Source organism: Ranitomeya imitator, chromosome 1, assembly GCF_032444005.1.
Source record: "Ranitomeya imitator isolate aRanImi1 chromosome 1, aRanImi1.pri, whole genome shotgun sequence".
NCBI lineage: Eukaryota > Metazoa > Chordata > Amphibia > Anura > Dendrobatidae > Ranitomeya > Ranitomeya imitator.
Genome location: NC_091282.1, coordinates 782,468,081 through 782,492,499, shown reverse-complemented (window position 1 = coordinate 782,492,499; position 24,419 = coordinate 782,468,081). Strand labels below are relative to the sequence as shown.

Here is a 24,419-nt window from a genome sequence, read left to right as displayed (position 1 = left end):
ATTTTTTAATTATTATTTTTTGATTTAAAAAAATATATATTTTTTACAATTATTGCATATACTCGAGTATAAGCTAACCCGAGTATACAGAAAACTGGGTAAGTTTATTGACTCGAGTATAAGCAGGGTATGCATTGTCCCCTCATCCCTGTCCTAGTATGCGTGGCTCCCCCGTCACTGTCCTGGTATGTGGCTTCCCCATCCTGTCCTGGTGTGTGGCTCCCTCGTCCTGTCCTGGTATGTGGCTCCTCTGTTTTGTCCTGGTATGTGTGGCTCCCCCGTCCTATCCTGCTATGTGTGGCTCCCCCTGTCCCGGTATGTGCGACTCCCCAGTCCTGTCCTGGTATGTGTGGCTCCCCCATCCTGTCCTGCTATGTGTGGCTCCCCCATCCTGAACTGCTATGTGTGGCTCCCGACCGTCCTGTCCTGGTGTATGTGGCTCCCTTTGTTGTATGCATGGCTCCCCGGTCTAGCATGGCTACCTCCCCCCCCCCCCCCCCCGTCCCATCGTTGTATGCATGGCTCACCCCCCGTCCTACTCACCCTTCTCGCACCGTCGCTGCATCTCCGTTGTCTCGGGGCAGCAAGCTCTCCTGTACTGAGTGGTCACGTGGCACCGCTCATAATGGTAATGAATATGCGCTTGACGCCTATGGGAGTGGAGACCCGTGCATATTCATTACCTTAATGAGTGGTACCACGTAACCGCTCAGACAGGAAAAGCCGCCGGGACGGAGATAGAGCAGGGACAGAGATGCAGCGACGGCGTGAGGAGGGCGAGTATGATGTCTTCTGCTAGTCAGCTTCTGCCACTGCACCGCCGCTTCCCCTAGCCCCCTGCCTTTCTGGACAATGACTCGTGGGGCATTTTCAGCACCAAAAACATGCTGAAAATCTCGGCTTATACACAAGTATATACGGTATGTCAAAAACATTTTTTTACTTTTTTATTTTGTCCCACTATGGGACTATCATTTTTTGAAGGCTGAACACTTTGCACAAACAGAGAAACTTACTGATCATGCACTGCGCATGATCAGCAAGTTTCCTAGCACATGACGACATCCGGTCACCATGGCAATGATCGGGACTCTGCAAGGTCTCCGATCCAAAGGCAGAGGGGCTGTAAGCCCTCTGCTGGAACCCGGAATGCTGCGATCGGCACTGGAAAGCTGGGTTATAGCCCCTATGAACTGTGTTCCAGCAGCCATATAGTCACCCAGATTTCCCAGAAATAGAAACAGAAATGGATTTTACCTGCTTCAAACCTCATCTTCCAATCTTTGCTATTAAAGTTGGAGTTTATCACTGTCCAGAAAATATCTGCTCCATAGGGAAGGGATAGAGAGTGCAGAAGCAGGGGGACCCCCAAAGATGACAACTGCGAGAACTCAGACTTCAGAACTCGCCACAAGCTGCGGAAGAAAACAATGATTGGTCCTTTATGTTCAAGTATCAAGGCAGCAAACATACACAGCAAGAAATTACAGATATGAATCCTCAAAGCTGCAAACACTTTTCTTATAGATTTACAGTGGGTACGGAAAGACCCCTTTAAATTTTTCACTCTTTGTTTCATTGCAGCCATTTGGTAAATTCAAAAAAGAGGGATTTTTGGTACTCACCATAACATCTTTCTTGGACACAGGTAACCATGGGTGCATGCTGCTGTCGTTAGGAAAAAAAGAAAAATAGCTCCTCCTCCGCAGTGTACACCCCACCGACAGGTACAAAGTAGTACCTAACTCAGTTAGTGTTAAAGCAGTAGGAGAAGCAACCAAAAACTCAACATATGCATCAACCCAACAACAAAGGCACATGGTCCCAGTAATGGTACAAACAATTAGGGAGGGTGCTGTGTAATGAAGGCTCAAAGAAAGAGATTTTACGGTTAGTACCAAAAATACCTCTTTCTTTATCGCTTCATTGTGGGACATAGGTAACCATGGGACGTCCCAAAGCAGTCCCTAGGGTGGGAGAAAACGGACTCAGGTCGGCCGTTGCGAAACTGCCGCCTGCAGCACCTTCCTTCCCAGGCCTGCATCAGACGATGCATGAGTATGAACCTTGTAAAAACTCCCAAAGGAGTGCAAAGATGATCAGGTCGCGGCCTTACAATCTGGAAAGCCAAGGTCTGGAGACGAACAGCCAGGAGGCCCCATCCACTGAGCGGAGTAAGCCTATACCCCCAGAGAAGGCTGTCTGTCCTGAACGCGATATGCCTCCACGGCAATAGTGAACTTAGAAGCTAGAAGCCCATTACGACAACCTTCAGAGATGAAAAACAGAGCATCAGATTGATGAAAGGGAGCAGACCTTGAAAGGTAGACTAGGATAGCTCTGACGGGATCCAGCTTATGGAGGGACTTCTCCAGGGGATGGACTGGAGAGAGTCACAGAGAAGGAAGGACAATGTCTTCATTAATGAAAAATGAAAAGACCACCTTAGGTAGGAAGGAACAGGCCTGAGAAGTCCCTTGTCCTGATGTAGAATCAGGAGAGAGGAACGGCAGGACAATGCCGCTAACTCGGAAACTCTTCTGATGGACGTAATTCAACTAAGAAAACAACTTTCTATGACAGGAGAGAAACGTAATGTCTTGAATGGGCTCAACAGGAGCGCGCTGGATGGTGTCAAAGACAAGGTTAAAATCCCATAGATCTATCGGAAAACGATAAGGAGGTGCCAGGTGGGCAAATCCTTGAAGGTCTTTACCTGGGAACAAGAAGCCAGATTTCGTTGGAAAAGAATAGACTGAGCGATACACCCGAGTCAAGACCCGCTTGTAGAAAACCAAGAATGGAAGGAAGAGAAAAGGACAGAGACCTATCCATTGTCCTCACTCCACCAGAAGAAGGCCTTTCTTTCAGTATCTGTAGTAGATACGAAAGGATGCTGGTTTTCTGGCCCTAATCATGGTCTGAATGACCTGATGGGAAAAAACAGCCTCTCTCAGGACTACGGCCTCAATGGCCATGCTGTTAAACTCAAAGAAGATCTGGACAGCCTGGAAGCTTTCAGGAGGCGTCCATGTGCATGTTCACCAGGCCCTTCTTGGCCAGTCTGGAGCTATCAGAATTACGAGGATCCCTTCTGCCTTTATCTTTTTTTTTCACGACTCTCGGATCAAGGAGAGAGGCGGAAAAAGATAAGGCAATTGGAATTATGACCATGGGATTACTAGGGCATCGCAACGGATGGCTAGCGGATCCTGGGGCCTGGCTATGGACTGGGGAACCTCGTGGTTCATCTGAGACGCCATCAGGTCGACGTCTGGGGTGGCCCATTTCTGCATATCTGGATGAAGAGGGCGGGGCTGTGCGACCACTTGTCCGAAGCGAGACCCTGATGGCTCGATTTTCAACCCCCGGGATGTGCACGTCTGATATGGTGGAAACATAATGTTCTGCCCATTGCAGAATCCTTGTTACCTCTATCATAACTTGTTTGCTGCGAGTTCCGCCTTGATGGTTTATCCGCCTGTATGCAGACTGGCTGACCCACGAAGAGGGTCTGCCAGTGGGGAAGGTGAAGAAAACTGCCCTGATCTCCAGGAGATTGATGGGGAGAGCGGCCTCTTGGGCCTTCCAGCGGCCCTGTGCTGTGTGGTGAAGGAAAATACGCTCCCCAACTGAGGAGACTGGCGTCGGTGGTGAAGACCTGCCACCGGAGAGGAAAGAAGGACTTCCCTCATAGGACTGATAGCATCACCAGGTTTGGGATGGCCTCACCTTGAGAGGTAGAAGCATGGGCCCATCCAGGGAGACGGTCCTCTTGCCCGAAGCTGACCAGAGAGCGAACTGAAGAGGACAGGTATGGAACTAGAACTCTCATGCAGAACCGTAGGGGGATAGAAGCTGGTCGCTTTAGAGTACGGATCCCCTGGCAGAGGAATGAAAACTTCTACTTTGGAAGGAAGACACGGCTTGGGTCGTGTCGAACATTATACCCAGAAACACCAGGTGCTGAGCTGGGGTCAGGGTGGACTTCTCTCTGTTGATATTCCAGCAGTCTCGGCGGTGCGGCCCGTTGATCAAAAGATCATCCAAGGAAGGAATGTGAATAAATTCTCCCTGTTCCATGGAAGCACGATTACCGGACATAGGGACTTCGACCTGAAATGGCAAATCCGAACGTGACAGTTCAATCATTTGAGGTCCAAAATCGGACGGAGCGATCCATCTTTCTTCGGGACTATGAAAAGAATAGAGTAGAACCCCGAAAACTGTTTGTTTCTGGGGACGGGGACGATTACTCCTGTGCGTGGTAGGGAAGAGACGGCCTGAAGAACCCCTGGGGCCTGCAAAGTATATCTTGGCAGGCGAGACAGAAGGAAACGTCTTCCTGGGGGAGAAGAAATGTCAATTTTGTAGCCGGAAGTCACTAACTCTCGAGATTGAATCTTATCCTATTAAAAGGACGTTTAGCCTTAGACCGGGGAAGCGAGGTGCTTTTCCCGCTGGTAGCATTCGAAATTATTTGATCCAGCTTGGACCCAAAAAGTCTAGAGCCTTGGAAGGCAATGCCAGTGAGAGACTAATTTGACGGCGGATCCGCCTTCCACGCTTTCAGCCAGAGAATGCTACGTATAGCAACGATGTTGCTGGTAGCCCTGGCGGAGCAACCAGACGCATGAAAGGAAGCGTTCATGAGATATTTGCTGGCATGGGCAATATTAAAAACCCATCTCTTCAAACAAGCCTACTACATCAACTACTCAGTAAACTAACTTTGTCCTTTTCCCTACTTCCAAATATTATCTGCATGTGAATCTGCACCCTACTATTCATCTGTCTCCACACCCTCCATGCACACGATAACTGCACTTGATACTTGACTATTGCACTTAAACACACGGGCTGATGACCGCATCATGCAGCTTCATATGAAAATCCCTATTTATTATAATTGCCAGACCTGAAATAACAAGCACTTTTCACCTATTGTGTCCCCCCATTTCCTTGTAGATTGTAAGCTTGCGAGCAGGGACCTCACCCCTAATGTCACTGTTTAAATTGTCTTAACTTATACTGAATTTATTGTCTGTACATGTCCCTGCTTAATTGTAAAGTGCTGCGGAATATGTTGGCGCTATATAAATAAAAATTATTATTATTATTATAATATGATCTGCCAGATCTGCTATCTCATCCGGAGGAGCTGCCGCTAGAATACCTTGACGAAGCATTCTTTCCCAGGCAGACATGGACTTTGCCACCCAGGTGGAGGCAAGTATGAGACAGAGGGAGGCACTAGCTGCTACAAAGGCTGACTTAGCCAAGGATTCAATCTGTCTATCCATAGAATCCTTAAGAGATGCATCGTCCGGTAGAGACAAGACTGTCTTTGAAGACAGGCGAGAAACCAGCAGACCCACATTAGGTGATTCTGCCCATTTATCAACGAGGTCTGGGCTAAAGGGATAGAGAATGTTTAGCTTCTTCCTAAAAAGCGCATTTCAGGGTGTTCCCAGTGTTTAGACATAATTGTTACAAATTCTCTATGATTAGTGAAATTCCGGGAAGGACATTTTTCCCCGTTTGAAGGAAATGGAGTGCTCCTGAGCAGGTGCCTCGTCCTCCCTTAGGTTCAGAATTTGGGTATTTACCAAGATGAGGCTATTGAGCATATCCTGCATCCTTTAGGTCTGGTCTGTATCAGACTGAGACTCAGAATCCATGTCCAACCCAAAAGCCGCCTCCGACGAGTGGGCATGGGGTGAGGAATGCATCCAGGAGGATGCAGAGGGACCTGGAGAACTAGAGGAAGAACTGGAAATATCCAGCTTCCTTTGCTTTGTACCCAATTTGTCCATGTGAAGGTCGTGGTCAGGTGCGTGCGAATCACCGTGAGAGGCGTTCGGAGCACTGGTGGCAGCAGACAAATATGGAAGTCGCTCCAGGACCTGGACCAGGGACTGTGAAACTTTTGTCAGGTCTGAGACCGACTGTGACATGGCAACGGCCCACTCCGGAGGGAGGGGAGTGCTCTCATCCCGGGCATTAGAGGGCTTCTGTGTTGATATGGTGGAGGAGCTGCAGGACAGACAGGAATGGGCCTCTCTGAGATTGTGCATAAGTGAGGGACTAGGGCTACTGCTGGGGAGAGCTAAGCCCTTGTGAAGCAACAATAATAACCAGTCTGGGCTGGTCCTACCTGATAACAGAGACGGCACTGTCACTGCACAGGCTGCAATGTCCTCCAGATCCAGTGCAGGTTAGTGATGGATGCCTGCTGTGCCCTTTGGAGCCGGAAGTCGATGGTGACAGACAGATGCAGGATTCTTCACACGCTTAGTAGACAGAGACACGCCAAGCGACGGTCGTCTCAGGTGACAGGGAGAGAGGGATAGAGAAAACACACTCTCTCATTAGGCCAAAAATTGTGCTCATCGGAGGGGGCCACACTGATAGGCTGAGGGTCCAGTAAGAGGGCGTGGCTTAGCGGAAGGGGACCTCTGATTGGCCAGGGGTCCGGTAAGGGGGCGTGGTTACACAGAGTCCGGGAGAAGGCCCAAAGCCAGGGGCTAAATTAACAGAGGACCTGGAATTAGCTTAGACGCCTCGACACCCGCAGTGAAGGACTGGCAAATGGAGATAACAAAGGCATGAAAATTGGCCACGTCTGTACATTGGTGGGCTTGGCTGGCCGATTTGTGCTGGTCGGTGTCAAGAAGTAGGGCCCCCCCGATTGGCTATGCCACCGGAGGTGTGCCCTCGGCAGGGAGAGAAGGCTCCGTGATAGGGGGAAAAGTGCATGATGAATATGTGTGCTTAATGTGGGGGGCGTGGCTCTGGCCAGCACAGAAGGAGAGAAACCGGCCCTCTGATTGAGTACAGTAGCGCGTGCTACAGGAAAGGGGCGTTAACAAAGCACTAGCCGAGATGAAGAAAAAATGGCCGCAGCCGTTCAGTGGTGCCATATACGAATTTTTGTATACTCATAGTAAAATTCTTTTCTCCGAGCCAATCATTGGGGGACACAGGACCATGGGTGTTATGCAGCTGCCACTAGGAGGACACTAAGTGAACACAGAAAGTTTACCTCCTCCTCTGCAGTATACACCCTCCTGCTGGCTCTAATTTAACCAGTTCAGTAACAAAGCAGTAGGAGCTTATAACCATTAACAAGAATAAACTATGTCACAAACTAAGAACAAACACAAGTCATTAGACTAACAGGGTGGGTGCTGTGTCCCCCAATGACTGGCTCGGAGAAAAGGATTTTACAGTGAGTACACAAAAAACCCTATTTCTCCTACGCCTCATTGGGGGACACAGGACCATGGGACATCCTAAAACAGTCCCTAGGCGGGGAACAACACAACTGCTATTACCCCATGTACCGACAAGTTACAGATGTGGTACTGCCGACTTCAGAATCCGCCTGCCGAGAGCCGCATCTGAGAATGAGTACTGTAATGTTTTGTGAAAGTATGAAAGCTGGACCAGGTCGCAGCTCTGCAGACTTGTTATGCTAACGCCTGGTGTCGAATGGCCCATGAGGCGCCCACTGACCGAGTGGAGTGTGCCTTAATCCCTGCTGGGACAGGTTCGTCCCTGACAAGGTAGGACTCTTGAAAAGCTGAGAGAATCCACTTGGCTATTGTGGCCTTTGAAGCGGCTAGGCCCTTCCTATGCCCAGCCGGAAGCAAGAATAGGGCATCTGACTTGCGGAAAGACACCGTCCGCGAGACGTACCTCCTAAGAGCTCTCACTAGATCCAGAGTGCGAAGAGCCTTCTCGATACGACGTACTGGTGCTGGACAGAATGAGGGCAAAACAATATCCTTGTTGAGATGGAACGAAGAGACAACTTTCAGCAGAAAAAACGGGGACGTTCTCAGAACCACCTTGTCTTGATGGAAAATCAGGGACGGAGCGTGGCAGGACAGCGCCGCCAATTCCGAGACTCGCCTGATTGACGTAACCCTGACTAGGAAAGCTACTTTCCAAGAAAGGAATGTTAGTGAAACATCCTGCAGTGGTTCGAAAGGGACCCCCTGTAAAACCCCAAGGACCAAATTAAGGTCCCATGGTTCCATGGGCATTTTATAGGGAGGCACCACATGGGAAACTCCCTGAATGAATGTCTTCACCTGTAATCTGGTGGCAATCCTGCGCTGGAACAAAACGGATAAGGCTGAAGACCTGACTCCAAAATGAAGGGAATGGAGAACATGAGAGCAGAGCGTCCAAGGTCTTTGCACCATGAGAAGAAGGTCTTCCAGGTGCGATGATAAATGTGTATAGATGCGGGTTTCCTAGAACTAATCATAGTGGAGAATCTTGCTTGAGCTAGAACCCAGGATTCAACGGCCAAGCTGTTAAACACAGGGCCCCGGAGTTCTGGTGGTAAATCGGACCCTGTGAAAGCAGATCTGGACGATCTGGCAGTCGTCAGGGAACTTCTTCTGATCCAGAAGATAAGGTTGTAGAGGAACAATTGGTATTGATGCGAAAAGGCCGGGTCTGGACCTGTTGTTGACTCTGAAACGGTCGAGTGGGCCTTTATTGGGGAAGGAATTTACACCTCTGCCCTGTGAACCATTTATCTAGCCGATCCCTATGTTTCTGGACATTGTCCTGAAACTCGGGATGATTGGCAAACACCCTGTGAGGATGTTTAGCCCTCTTAAAAGACACTACATGATCCGGAGGAGATATAGATTTCTCGTCCAACCTCAGTGCCTTGTTAACTGACTCCATGAGAGAATCAAGTGTTTCCTGATAGTTCAGCAAGTCCTGAACTAAGGACACATCAGACTCGTATTCCGAATAATGTTCACTGCGAACCTCAGGAGAGGGGGAGCGAGAAACTGAACTCACGGACCCTGAAGCACGAGCATGCTCGGGGGACGTGTCATGGGTCCTTTTTCTAGAAACCTGAGTACGCTCTGACAGAGTACGACCCCAGCTGGTTGACAGTTCCCGACCGTCGTAAAGGACCTCCGCAGCCGATAAACTAATGTCGTAACTTAAGGAGGGGCTCCGGAGAGAGTCTATTGCCTTGGCCAGCTAAGCCATAAACCGTGACAGAGACGCAGCCCACTTAGGGGGACTAGGCTCACTGAGGTCGGTAGCGGAGGTGGGTGGCTCCTGGGCACATGCCGGGTCACAAGCCGTGGAGAACGGAGTACTGTGAGCTCGGGGAAAGGCAGTATTGCAAGTGGTACATGAGGCAAAAAAGACTATCTGTGTTTTGTTAGCCTTTTTGGGTGCCTTAGATTGCGACATAGTGTACCCTTGAAATGATAGAGGGAGTATGTGCAGAGAAAAAGGTGCGCAGAGAAGGGTTCAAGCTGTCAGCTCTAGGGGATTCAGCTTACCCAGGTCCTGCTCTTGTGTCTCCAGGGAAGGTGTCGGTGTCCTCACTCCTCATAGCGCTTCTGTCAGCGCTGCTGTTATTGTCACCGCTGTCAGGAAACCGGCTCCGTATTCTCTCTGAGGTGCAGAAAACAGGATTTTTGGTTGCTTACCGTAAAATCTGTTTCTTGGAGCCTTCATTGGGGGACACAGGAACCATGGGTGTATGCTGCTGCCACTAGGAGGCTGACACTATGCACAAAAAAGTTAGCTCCTCCTCTGCAGTGTACACCCCACTGACTTCAGTTAGTGAGAAAGCAGTAGGAGAAAAAACAATAAAGTTGAGATAACATAATCACAAATATGAGAACTGTAAGCATGAGAACAGTCATAGAACACAGAATAAGAGAAATTGAATAATATGGGAGGGTGGTGTGTCCCCCAATGAAGGCTCAGAGAAACGAGATTTTACGGTAAGCAATCAAAAATCCTGTTTTCTCTATCGCCTCATTGGGGGTCACAGGAACCATGGGACGTCCCAAAGCAGTCCCTGGGGCGGGAAAAACAGACTTCCATCAGGTCAGAGGACTCACCACTGCCGCCTGCAAGATCCTTCTGCCTAGGCTGGTGTCCGCCGAAGCGTAGGTATGGACCTTGTAAAATTCGGCGAACGTGTGGATGGAAGACCAGGTTACCGTTTTGCAAAACTGAAGGGCGGAAGCCCTATCGTGCACCACCCAGGAGGCGCCGACTGCCCGGGTAGAGTGAGCCTTAATCCCAGGAGAGGGCACTCTGTTCTTGACCCAAGATCTCCTGGGCCAATCTGGGGCGATCAGAATGACCGTCACGCCTTGATCTTGTTCAACAGCTTGGGAAGCAAGGGCAGGGGTGGAAACAGATAAAGGAACATGAACTGCGACCAAGGAATGGCCAGAGCGTCGACGCCCACTGCAAGAAGATCGCGGGGCCTGAAGACAAACGGAGGGACCTTTCTGTTCATTCGGGACTCCGTGAGGTCCACAACCGGAGTCCACCATCGGAGGCAAATCCGATGGAAGACCTCCTGATGCAAGGACCATTCCCCTGCCGCGAGGCCCTCGCGGCTGAGGAAGTCGGTGGCTCAATTGTCCACGCCGGGGATATGCACCATGGATATCACCGGAACCGTTGCCTCTGACCAAAGGAGGATCTTGGATACCTTGGCAGAGGCCAGAGAACTCCGAGTCCCCCCCTGACGGTTGACATATGCCACTGTTGTGGCATTGTCCATCTGGATTCGAATTGGCAGACCCCTGAAAAACCTTTTCCCAGTGAAGAAGAGGCAGAAAGATGGCCCGAATCTCGAGGGCATTGATCGGCAGAGATGACTCCTGCGCCGACCAACGACCCTGAACAGTAAGGCGACGAAACACCGCACCCCAGCCGAAAAGGCTGCCGTCCGTCGTAACCACCTGCCAGAGAACTGGGAGGAAGGACCTGCCCTGAGAGATGAGAGGTGACGTCAGCCCCCAGTTGAGGGACCGTTTGACCCGAGGCGAAAGCCAAATCGGACGATCCAGGGAGAAGACAGACCTTCCCACTGTGATAGCTGCTGGAAAGGTCTTGAGTCAAATTGGGCAAAGGGAATCACTTCCGATGAACCTTTGTGGCCGATTGGAAGGAGGGAAGCCGAGGACCCTGGGGGAAGCAAGCTTCTCGACTAAGGATGGATCTGTTGTCTTCGGGAAGGAAGACTGGTCTGACTAGTGTCGAAGAGCATGCCCAGAAATATGAGGCGCTGAGAAGGCACAAGACAGGACTTCTTCCTGTTGACAAGCTACCGAAACGGGCTAAAGCATCGAGGACGATGGACAGACTGTCGTGAGCCTGAGAAAAGGACAGAACCTTGATGAAGATGTCAACGATTTACGGACAGGGTACCAGGCCTCTGACCCTCAAAATGGCTATCAGCGCTGCCATGATCTTCGTGAAAACCCTGGGAGCGGTTGCGAGATCAAACGGCAGGGCGACAAACTGAAAATGGTCCTGATGTACTGCAAATTGCAGGAATCTGTGGTGTCCTGGGAAAATCGGGACATTGAGGTAGGCGTCCTGGATGTCTATGGAGCACAGAAATTCCTGAGCCTCCATGGAAGCAATCACTAAACGATGGAATTCCATTCTGAAGTGTCTCCGATGAACCCTCCTGTTCAGCAATTTGAGATCCAGAATGGGACGAACCTTGCCGTCTTTTTTCGGTACCACAAAAAGATTTGAATAAAACCCTGTGAACCGTTCTTTTCATGGACGGGAATGATTACCCCGGACCCCAGAGCGGGGTCTCTTGGACGTCGGAATTCGAGGAAAGGATCCCGTGACCGTGAAATGAACTCTATTTTGTATCCTGAGGATACAACTTCCTTGACCCATGCATCCTCTACTGAGGAGATCCAGACGTCCCTGAAGAAGAAGAGACGGCTGCCAAGCTTGGGAAGTGGGCTGGGGAATAGTCGGGAGTCATGCCGAGGTGAAACTTCCAGTCCTAGACCTGGAGGATCTACCTTGGGAGTAGCGGGAATGCCAGGAAGGAGTGGGTCTGAAAGAAACCTTCTTCTTCTCTTGACGTGCCTGTAGCCTCTGCTGTTGGGAAAAGGAATCTGACGCCGGGGAACGATGAAAAGGGCTGAAAGGACAGAAATTGTCGCCTAGGGGGAGGTCGGTGAGGTTTGCACTGGGGGAGAAGGGAACTTGTGTCCCCAGTGGGGTGCTTAATAATTTGGTCCAGCTTGGAACCAAAGGACGTGATCCATGAAAAAAAGGCAGGCTGGTAATGGACTTTTTAGATGACAGATCCGCCTGCCAGGCCTTGAGCCAAGCGGTGCGACGGATGGCAACAACATTATTGGACGCCTGAGCAACACAAAATGCGGCGTCCAGGGAAGCAGAAACTAAATATTCCCCAGCATGGGAAATCTGTGTAGAGAGATCCGCCAGCTGTTCTGGTGTGGCTCCGGCCAGGATGCCCAGACGAAGTTGTTAGGCCCAATCGGATGTAGACTTCGCAACCCAGGTGGAAGCAAAGGTCAGACATAGGGTAGACGCGGCCGCTTGGAAGGCCGACTTGGCAAAGAATTCAATGATTCTATCGTTAGAATCTTTCAGAGATGCTCCGCCAGACAGCGGAAGGACTGTGTTGGAGGATAGTCTAGACACTGGTGGGTCCACAGAGGGAGAAGAAATCCCGATGGCGATGAGATCCGGAGAAAACGATATAAGACGCAAAGGCGATTTCCTCTTTGAAAGCGACTGGTCAGATTTTCTCTTTCTCGAGCCAGGAGCTCATTAAATTCAGGATGAGGAACGAAAACCTTGGGAGGTGGTTTAGACCGTCTAAACGAAACCGCTTGATCTGCGGGTTCTGTAGAGGGATCATTGATGCCACAGGTCTGATTGATCGCTCCAATGAGACTCTGAACCTTATCCCTAATGGTAGCGATTTCGTTCGAGTCCAGCTCCAAATTATTCTCCGAAGGCACATCAGAGAACGCCTCGCCTGACTCAACGGGATCTTTTGCGGCCTATATTGGAAGTCTCAGACGGAGCTTCCTGCGACCCACTGGCTACTGTGGAGGTTTGCAGGGACAGCCGACCAAGTACGGACACAAGGGTCAGAGAAACCCGTGTTAGATCCGCTACCGATTGTGACAGAGGAGGCCCAGGTTGGGGTGAGGGCTGCGCTCTCCAGCGGAGCAGCAGGGGGGTCCTGGGTGGTAGGCATAATGAGGTTGCTGCAGGCCTGGCAGAGCTTGCAGTTACAAAACGAACACACACAGTATTTGACTAAGACAGAGGAAGAAGAGGAGGCCCTTAGAATTAGACATGGAGAACGAGCCCCAGGGAAATGCCAGGTTAGGGGACAGGAGGGCAGAGGAGAGTGTCAAGTCTGCAGTGCAGAGCTACTCACGGCAGGCGGAGCGATTTCTAGAAGGAAGGCTGCACGACTATGAAGATGGTCTTCAGGAGCGATGGTCCTTCAGGCAGGTGTATAGGCAGTCAGGGAAGAACTCTGGGACCCTCTCCTGTCCGGAGCCTGCTGCAGGGCTAAGGCGACCGCAAGATATCACCGGAACCGTTGGAATGCCAGGATCCGCGCTTTTGGAGGGGGCAGGGCAAGACATTCCTGGAGCCGAAAAGAAAATATATACAGCGGCACAAGAGGTGGGGGGCTGTTGTGAATTCTGTTGTTGAACTTCCTCCTGTGGTCGTGAATGGTACTTTGGCGAGTTCTGTCCATGGACTCCCTCTGGTGGCTGTGAGTGGAGCTGCTGCTTCTGAGGTTCCTTCCACAGGTGATGTGATTTATCCTTTGGTTGGCTGCTCTATTTAACTCCACTCAGATCGTTACTCCATGCCAGCTGTCAATGTTCCTGCATTTGTTCAGTTCGCTCTTGGATCTTTCTGTCTTCTCCAGCAGAAGCTAAGTTCCTGCCAGTTATTATTTGTTCATTGTTGCCTTGTCCAGCTGGATATCATGATTTTGCCTTACTAGCTGGAAGCTCTGGGATGCAGAGTGGCATCTCCGCACCGTTAGTCGGTGCGGAGGTCTTTTTGCACACTCTGCGTGGTCTTTTGTAGTTTTTTGTGCTGACCGCAAAGATACCTTTCCTATCCTCTGTCTGTTTAGTAAGTCTGGCCTCCCTTTGCTGAAACCTGTTTCATTTCTGCGTTTGTGACTTTCATCTTTACTCACAGTCAATATATGTGGGGGGCTTCCTTTTCCTTTGGGGAATTTCTCTGAGGCAAGGTAGGCTTTATTTTCTATCTCTAGGGCTAGCTAGCTCTTAGGCTGTGAAGAGGCGTCTAGGGAGAGTCAGGAACGCTCCACGGCTATTTCTAGTTGTTGTGATAGGATTAGGGGTTGCGGTCAGCAGAGCTCCCACATCCCAGAGCTTGTCCTGTGTCAGTTTTTTTTTTAATCAAATGTTTTTATTAAACAGTGAGAAAAATATATGCAGATTACATTACTGCAAACAGTACACATCTATGTTTTGCATTTTCAATAAACTTTCAGCGCCAAACCAACCTCCCTCCCCCCACTCACCCCCACCCCTGGAGACCTAACAAGAACCACTCCGATCTACCCGAATGTCCATTATTAACCAGGAACAAGAAGGCGTCGTATCAATACTGCTCCCACGGGGATATATGTTCCAAAAGCACGAGCAAGGTCTCCAGATCACGTCGACTCGATCCAGGGATTCCATAACCTGTTGAAAAGGTCCATCTTGTTTCTTTTAGAATAGATGCTCGTCTCCAATGCAACAATATGGTCTACTTGCATCATGAAATCTCTTCTCGTTGGTGGCTCAACCCTAATCCAGAACTTAGCGATCAACTTTCGTGCAATAAACAGCAATCTAGCAATAACTGTTTTATACAAGTTATCAGTTACAATTTCCTCCACGTAACCTAATATGCATACCAGAGGGTCCCGTGGTACCGAACAATTGTATGTTAGTCCCACTTTGTTTATCACTACAATCCAAAACGAGGCCAGCCTAGGGCACTGCCACATCATATGGAAGATACCCGCCTCGGATTGCGAGCACCTAGGGCACTCAGGATTAGGTCTTAAACCTGCCCTGAACAGCATATCCGGAGTTCTATAGGCCCTATGAATAACAAACAATTGTGACAACCTCCCAGGCTCACTCATCGAGATCTTGGGCACGTATTCCAATATTGAGTCCCACCGATCGCCGTCAATCGCCCCCAAATCGGCCTCCCACTTCGCCCTGGCTCTGATAGGATGTTTCTCTAAAAAGGAAAATAGCAGGAACTCATATATTCCCGAGATCACCCCCCTTGTGCTTTCCCCCATAAGGATAAAGTCTAGCATCAGGTCCACCTGAATCTCTATAGGCCCCCTCCTACATTGTGCCCGATATGCATGAGAGATGCGATTATACTGATACAGTTCAGAGCTTGGCAGCAGAAATTCCTCCTGTAATGTCTTGAAATCCTTAATTCTACCTTGGTGCAAAACCTGGCTCATCCGAGAGATTCCCGCTCCCTTCCAAACCTGAAATCCCTCCATCTGTCTAAACTCCTGTAGGAGACAATTATTCCACAAGGGCGAGAACCTAGTAAGTGCCCTCACTCCCCTAATTCCCTTAACTTTGTCCCAAACCTTTTGGATAAGCCTAATAGTGCAGAATTTAGTACCCTTCTCTCGAAAATGCCCACCCTCCAGGCCCTCACTCAGTACCCTTGACCCAATCAAATTCCTCAGACTGCAGGGTGTCCGCTCCCAACCCGATTCCTCACCCCATCCCCTAAAATGTTGACATTGTGCAGCCAAAAAGTATAACCATGGGTTGGGCAATGCCACTCCTCCTTCCGTCTTTGGTCTTTGTAGAATTTCTTGTTTAAATCTAGAACTTTTCCCATCCCAAATCAGCTCGCCAAATAGAGATTTAATCCTCCTAAATCTATTCTGCGATATCCACATAGGGGAGTTGTGTAGCACGTAGAGAAGTTGCGGCATCACAATCATCTTTATTAGATTTATTCTACCAATAACCGATAAATGTAGCTTTTTCCACGCCTGAACCTTAGTGCGTATCTTCCGCAAAAGTGGCGCCAAATTTAGTTCCTCAAAGCTAGTCAGAGGCAACGCGATCTGGATCCCCAGGTATTTAAATTTATCTACTAACCTCAGCTTTGTAGGAGAGTCCCGTATTTCACTATTCTCATAGTCCCCATCTACTAACATCATATTGGACTTTTCCCAGTTGATTCTCAAACCAGAATAACTCCCAAATTCCTCAATAATGGCCTCCGCCCCTGCCAGGGTCTCCCCCGAATCCTCCAAGAATAGCAAAATATTATCTGCGTATAACGCAATCTTTTCTTCCGAAACCCCATACATAAATCCTTTCACCTCCCGGGAGCCTCTAATTTTCGCAGCAAGGGGCTCCACCGCCAGGGCAAATAGCAGTGGGGACAAAGGACATCCCTGTCTAGTTCCCCTAGACAGAGAGAAAGTCTCAGAAAGGACATTATTCACTCTAATTTTGGCCACTGGAGAAGAGTACAACAGCCGCACCCATGAGATGAATTTAGGTCCAAATCCCAAACGTTCCAACACTGACCACAAATAGCCCCACTCCACACAGTCAAAGGCCTTGTGGGCGTCCAATGATACCACAACCCTTTTGCCAACATTGTCCGAAGGGATTTGTAAATTTAAAAACAGCCTTCTCAGATTGAGTGCCGTTGATTTGTTTGGCATGAAGCCTGACTGATCAGGGTGTACCAATTTGTCTATCACCCTACTTAACCTATTTGCCAAGGTTTTTGCCAAAATCTTAATATCGGCAGTCAGGAGTGAAATTGGTCTATAAGATTCTGGCATCAGTGGATCTTTGTCGGCCTTAGGGATAACCACCACAATAGCCTCTCTCATCGACAAAGGCAACTCCCCTCTTTCCAACGAGCTATTATACACCCCTACCAATTTGGCCAACAGAGTTTCTTTCAGGGTCTTATAAATCTCAGCTGGAATGCCGTCCGCTCCCGGAGCCTTACCCCCCGCAACGCCCGCCAATGCAGCCCCCAATTCTTCCTCCCCAATCGGTTCTTCCAACAATTCACACTCCTCTCTACTCAACCGGGGCAAATCAATTTCTTCCAAATATTTTGCCATATCTTCGGGTCCCCTCTCCACACTGGACGCGTATAATTTGTCATAGAATTTCCTGAACACTTCCAAGATCTGCACCCCCTGAGTGACCACCGTTCCCTCCTCCGTCTTAATAGAGTAGACATGTGAAGATTCTCTTTGCGCGGACGCCACTACCGAGAGCAAGTGCCCCACTTTTTCCCCCTCTGAGTAAAAGGTTTCTTTCTGGAAGGCCCTCAACCTCTCCGCCTTTTTCAAAAATAGCTGGTCAACCTCCCTCTGAGCTGCCCTCATACGATTCCGAGATTCCACAGTACGATGTTCCCCCAATGCCGCCTCTGCTGCCTTCAATTCCTCTAGGACACCCTGATCCCGCTCTCTGGTCCTTGTCTTATGTCTTGAGATGTCCCTAAACAAAATTCCCCTTAGATACGCTTTCATGGTGTCCCACACTACATGGCATTCTGCGCTCCCTTCATTGATCTTAAAAAACTCCTCTATCTCTGCCCCCACCTTTTCCATGTCCAAAATTTGTAACCAAACTGGGTGAATTTTCCATCCCGCCTTCCCCAAACCATCCTGACTTGACAACTTTAAAGAGACCTGGACAGGGCTGTGATCTGATAAAATCCTAGGATTATATTCCACCCCGTTTAACAGTTCGTTCATCCTATCGTTTCCCAAGGCGACATCAATTCTTGACATCGAGCCATATGTAGTCGAGTAACAGGAATAGGAATATGTGTTGACATTGCGGACCCTCCACAGATCAGTCCAGCCTATTTCTCTGAGATAATTACCAAAGGGAGTGTCATTACCGTCCCTACGCTTAGGTGCATGGTTACTCTTGTCCCAGTGGTCATTTGCTATATTATTTACATCCCCCACCACCAAAAGAGGGATCCCATCCCAACCTCTTATAGACTCCAATATGTCCTGGATCTTCCTTCCAGAGTATGGCGGAGGTATATACAATGATACTATGCATATTAAACGATTAAAGAGTTTACACACCAACAAAACATATTGACCATCCGTGTCAATTTTGACCTCAACTTCCTCAAATGGGGTATTAGTGTGAATCAATACTGACACACCTCTTGCATAACTAGAGAACGTCGAATGATACGCCCTGCGCACCCATATTTTCTGTAACATATCAACTTTTTCCTTCACTAGATGGGTCTCTTGCAGGCAAATCACCGAGGGACTCTGTTTCAGTAAATACTGAAATATTGCTGCGCGTTTAGTGGCGTCCGCTAATCCCCTAACATTCCAGCTTATAATGTTAACATCCCCTCCCATTTCCTAGAAACAAAATGATTAGTTAGAGCAGTCTCCTTCAGGTCTCCCCCGATACCCACCTCCCCCCTCCCCGCCCCTTTCCTCGACTCCCCCATCTAAAACTCAATGGAGTTCAACTAGAACAAACTTTCTTTCTCTGTATGAGAACTGAGAGCTGTCATGTGTCAGTTTAACTATCAGGTCGTGCCGGGTGCTCCTAACCACCAGGTCCATAACAGGGGGCGAGCTAACAGCCTGACCAGGAGCACCAAGATGGCGGAGGGGGCAGAGCTCGCTGAAGATAAGCAAGGCGCCAGTGGATAGACGGGCGGGAGAAAAGCCCACATGAGAAACAGGAAGTGGGCGGAGTCGCGGGGCCTAAATTAGAGGCCGGAAAAAGGCAGTGGCGCCAGGAAAAGGTGAGGCCACCGGGAAAAGCGGCCGCCGCGCTGGGAGACAAACAGAGGCGTAGCTAGAGCTTTTGCCGCCCGGGGCTGGTCCCGAGCTTGGCGCCCCCCCCCCCCCCCCCCCCCCCGCAGGAATAAGACCTCAGATGTAGAACTTTAATTGTTTCGCCGGTGAATGTTACCATCACATGATCGGGACTGCAAAAATAACCAAGTTCTGCTTACCTGACCGCGCTCCTGCTCTCTCCATGCAGCTGAAACGTGCACTCGCCGGCGACTGACAATGATGTCAGACGCCGGCGACATGCACACTGGGACTGACGTCAGCTGCCAGCCTCAGATTGGCTGGCGGCTGTTAACTATTGACGTGCGGGCGCGGGCCCACACGTCAATAGCGTTAAACAGCTGCAGCGCCGGCCGCAGCCCGGTGACCCACCCCCAGGGCCGGCTCCAGGTTTTTGAGGGCCCCGGGCAAAAGAGTCTCAGTGGGTCCCCCCCCCCCCCTTTAACACATACCACGATTCATGATGCCCAGATACGGCAGAGAAATCTAGGTATAGTCCAATGCCAGATTTCACTTCTTATATGAGTGACAGCTATTGTAAATTCTACAGTGTATATATACAGGACAGGAGGAGTGGTACTGTGCAGTGTATACATACAGGAGGAGTGGTACTGTGCAGTGTATATATACAGGAGGAGTGGTACTGTGCAGTGTATATATACAGGAGGAGTGGTACTGTGCAGTGTATATATACAGGAGGAGTGGTACTGTGCGGTGTATATATACAGGAGGAGTGGTACTGTGCGGTGTATATATACAGGAGGAGTGGTACTGTGCAGTGTATATATACAGGGCAGTGGTGCTGTGCAGTGTATATATACAGGAGGAGTGGTACTGTGCGGTGTATATATACAGGAGGAGTGGTACTGTGCGGTGTATATATACAGGAGGAGTGGTACTGTGCAGTGTATATATACAGGGCAGTGGTGCTGTGCAGTGTATATATACAGGAGGAGTGGTACTGTGCGGTGTATATATACAGGAGGAGTGGTACTGTGCAGTGTATATATACAGGAGGAGTGGTACTGTGCGGTGTATATATACAGGAGGAGTGGTACTGTGCAATGTATATATACAGGACAGGAGGAGTGGTACTGTGCGGTGTATATATACAGGAGGAGTGGTACTGTGCAGTGTATATATACAGGAGGAGTGGTACTGTGCGGTGTATATATACAGGAGGAGTGGTACTGTGCAGTGTGTATATACAGGAGGAGTGGTACTGTGCAGTGTATATATACAGGAGGAGTGGTACTGTGCAGTGTATATATACAGGAGGAGTGGTACTGTGCGGTGTATATATACAGGAGGAGTGGTACTGTGCAGTGTATATATACAGGGCAGTGGTACGGTGCAGTGTATATATACAGGGGAGTGATGGTACTGTGCAGTGTATATATACAGGGGCAGTGGTACTGTGCATTGTATATATACAGGGCAGTGGTACGGTGCAGTGTATATATACAGGGGCAGTGGTACTGTGCAGTGTATATATACAGGGCAGTGGTACGGTGCAGTGTATATATACAGGGGCAGTGGTACTGTGCATTGTATATATACAGGGCAGTGGTACGGTGCAGTGTATATATACAGGGGAGTGATGGTACGGTGCAGTGTATATATACAGGGGCAGTGGTACTGTGCATTGTATATATACAGGGGCAGTGGTACTGTGCATTGTATATATACAGGGCAGTGGTACGGTGCAGTGTATATATACAGGGCAGTGGTACTGTGCATTGTATATATACAGGGCAGTGGTACTGTGCATTGTATATATACAGGGCAGTGGTACTGTGCATTGTATATATACAGGGCAGTGGTACGGTGCAGTGTATATATACAGGGCAGTGGTACGGTGCAGTGTATATATACAGGGGAGTGATGGTACTGTGCAGTGTATATATTTCAGCAGCCGCCCAGCCCAGGCCCCCAGCACTTGTCCTGTATATATATTATATATACTGTCATGCAGGCTGTATAGATACAGTATATACATATACAGGACAGGTGCTGGGGACCTGGGCGGCTGCTGAAGTATATAATATACAGTATATCAGCTGTGGCCGCCCCAGGTCACCCAGACTGTCAGAATACAGGGATACATCGCACTCACTCAGGGCGGCAAGGCTTGCCAAGGAGTTCCTCCAGAATCTGCCTGTCCTGATGTAAGTTCAGCAGTCAGCGAGGGGCGGGCGGAGGAGCAGAGCAGGAGAACTCTCCGCCCACAAAACAATGTCACGCTGGCTGCCTTGTTAACCCCGATGTGCCCTGCACTGCCTGGCCCTGCACTGACTGAAGAGATGCTTGTGCCAGCAGGGCTAGATGCCCGCCCCCCGCATTGTGCCGCCCGGGGCGGCCCGCCCCCCCCGCACCCCCCTTCCTACGCCACTGGAGACAAACAGTGCAGCCGCAGGAAAGGCAGCGCGGCAGCCTGTAAGGCCGCCGCACCAGCTTCAGAGAGCAAAGCCCAGGAAAGAAGGTAGCGCAGCTGCCAGAAAAAAAGGCCGCTATGCAAAAGGAGCGACGACCCCCGCCCCATGTAACTCTGCCTGCGGTCAGGAAGGACCGACCAGGCCTAGAAAAAAAACTCTGCCCCCTGCGAAAAAAGGGGATCCCAAGCCGTCCGTTACTAACCTCAAACCGGGGAGGGTATCAGACGTCCAGGGAGCTGGTGATGGACGTCCTCGTCTCCTCCAACCGACAGGCTCTGGTGGGCGAGTGGGTGGGGGACGGAGCTAGGACCGGGCTTCTGAGGACGCTTGTGTGCTAGGGGTCTTGGTCCTGCTGTGGGATCTATGAGGATAAGGGGTGGCAGTACACGCCGTACTCATAGTCCGTATTGTGGGATTACAGGTGTGACTGTTCACCCTGTATCCCTCCGGAAAACCTGAAAGAAAACTACGCACATTGAGGTAGACATGGGTCTAATGAAAGACCCGTGTCCATCTCCTACTTACACTAAGCTAAACTGAAGTGCATAATGCCAGTTGGTGGAGGTACACTGCAGAGGAGGAGCTAAATTTTTGTGCATAGTGTCAGCCTCCTAGTGGCAGCAGCATACACACATGGTTCCTGTGTCCCCCAATGAGGCGATAGAGAAAGATGGCCGCCGAGAGCAGGATGGGCGCTTCTCGTGTAGGACTAGAAGCGCCAGAATTGGGGGCGGGGTGGCCGCAGTGGGCGGAGCCATGAATGTGCAGCCTAGACTGGCTAGAAGCCGAGGACTAAATTTATAAAGCCTGCCGGAAATGAGCGTCGGCGCAAACCGATAGCCCACAAATTAGTGTAAAACACCACTGGACTCCGTGACACCGCTCCCCCCAGGGACCAGAACCCCGTCTATGCATCTGGATGGTGCCAGCCGCAGTCATACTCAAAGAGGTGATGTAGCAGAGCTGGAGCTGCGGTGTTGTTGGTCATGGGACTCCCCCCTCAAGCCAGCATCCCCATAATAAAAATTTACAGAAAAATGTTGGGGTCTGAAAACCAGACCCAAGTGCCTCCTACAGACACTAAGCAAGAACTGGTTCAATTAGAGCCAACAGGAGGGTGTATACTGCAGAGGTGGAGTTAATCTATGTTTACGCAGTGTCCTCCTAGTGGCAGCAGCATAACACCCATGGTCCTGTGTCTCCCCATGAGGCGTACGAAAAATTCTGTGCAGCGTCCTGTCGCAGGTAAACAGTGAGGCAGGCAGGTAGCTGCCGGGGACAGAGAAAAGGACATGCTTGTAAAGGCGAGTCCCGAATCCCTCTTCACTGACGAGGACATCATCAGGAGCCCACGGATGGATGAGGGTCACTGGTAGAAAAGGGTCCTCCTTCCCGCAACATCTCCGGACCGTCGTCTTCCTGTCAGCCCTCTCCGAGGAGAGGGGTGAGCAGGAGAAAAGGCAAGGACTGGCCACAGGGAATCACCCTGAAACACTCATAAGGGTGACAGGGGATTAGGTCCTGCCTGCGGGTCCGAGAGTGGGCGATGTGGGTGACGAGAGTGGGCGATGTGGGTGAAACCACACTGCTCTCTCTGTCGCATAAGTGTGGGAAAACAGGGTGAGAAATTACACCATTACCCTGAAGCCAAAGAAAGCTGAAAAACAAATAAAAAAGATTAATAAAAACAACAGGTGACCTGAAAAGGAAAAGACGGATCTGGGATCAGATCCAGGTCCGCCTCCTACAGACACTAAGCTTAAACTGAGGTACTTTGTGCCTGTCTGTGGGTGTATACTGCTGAGGAGGAGCCATTTTCCTTTTTTGCCTAGTGTCAGCCTCCTAGCCACAGCAGCATTCACCCCATGGTTACCTGTGTCCCTCAATGAAGTGATAAAGACAGTTCATTTTTTTCTCATTAATGTACGCTCTGCACCCCGATCTTGACTGAAAAAAAACCCAGAAATGTAGACATTTTTTCTAATTTATTAAAAAACAAAAACTGAAATATCACATGGTCATAAGTATTCAGACCCTTTAGTCAGTATTGAGTGGAAACACCCTTTTGAGCTAGTACAGCCATGAGTCTTTTGGGAATTATGTTTTTCACACATGGATTTGGGGATCCTCTGCCATTTTTCCTTGCAGATCCTCTCCTGTTCCATCAGGTTGGATGGTGAACGTTGGTGGACAGCCATGTTCAGGTCTCTCCAGAGATGCTCAATTGGGTTTAGGTCAGGGCTCTGGCTGGGCCAGTCAAGAATGGTCAGAGTTGTTCTGAAGCCTTTGTTATTTTAGCTGTGTGCATTGTCTTGTTGGAAGGTGAAGCTTGGACAAGTATGAGGTCCAGAGCACTCTGGAGAGGTTTTCATCCAGGATCTGTACTTGCCTGCATTCATGTTTCCTTCAATGACAACCAGTCGTCCTGTCCCTGCAGCTGAAAAACACCCCCATAGTATGATTCTGCCACCACATTTCACAGTTGGGATTGCATTGGGCAGGTGATGAGCAGTGCTTGGTTTTCTCCACTCAAAACACTTAGAATTATCACCAAAAAGGTCTATCTGCGTCTCATCAGACCAGAGAATCTTATTTATCACAGTCTGGGAGTCCTTCCTGTGTTTATTAGCAAACTCTGTACGGGTTTTCATATGTCTTGCATAAAGGCCTGACTGGTGCAGGGCTGCAGTGATAGTTGACATTGTGGAACTTTCTCCCATCTCCCTACTGCATCTCTGTAGCTCAGCCACTGTGAACTTGGGGTTCTTCTTTACCTCTCTCACCAAGGCTCTTCTCCCACGATTGCTCAGTTTGGCTGGACGGCCAGGTCTAGGAAGACTTCTGGTGGTCCCAAACTTCTTCCATTTAACCCATTACTTGCCAAATTAAAATTTTTACAAGTACGAATTTTTCAGAAAAGGGCATCCCAATATTCAATTAAAAAAGAAAATGACACGATTTCCTATTTTGAAAACATTCATTTTACAAACACAACACAAAATATTGGACCTAATTATAAAAATTATAAATTCTTAGTTGCTAGAAGCTAAAGATTAGGCGTCCCCAAAAAAGGACATTGCTAGATAATGGGTTAAGGATTATGGAGGCCACTGTGCTCTTAGGAACCTTGAGTACTGCAGAAATTCTGTTGTAACCTTGGCAAATCTCTGCCTTGCCACAATTCTGTCTCTGAGCTCCTTGGCCAGTTCCTTTGACCTCATGATTCTCATCTGGTCTGACATGCACTGTGAGCTGTGAGG

The 24,419-nt window shown here is 49.5% G+C and overlaps 1 protein-coding gene across 1 annotated transcript in view; it reads right to left on the bottom strand.

The window, feature by feature from the left end:
• UNC79 (unc-79 homolog, NALCN channel complex subunit) overlaps positions 1-24,419 on the bottom strand; it is a 305,852-nt gene that overhangs the window by 131,027 nt on the left and 150,406 nt on the right. The window contains exon 23 of the mRNA XM_069737139.1: positions 1,258-1,415. Within this exon, the coding sequence (XP_069593240.1) occupies positions 1,258-1,415 (158 nt within the window). The remainder of the gene's footprint in view (positions 1-1,257; positions 1,416-24,419) is intronic.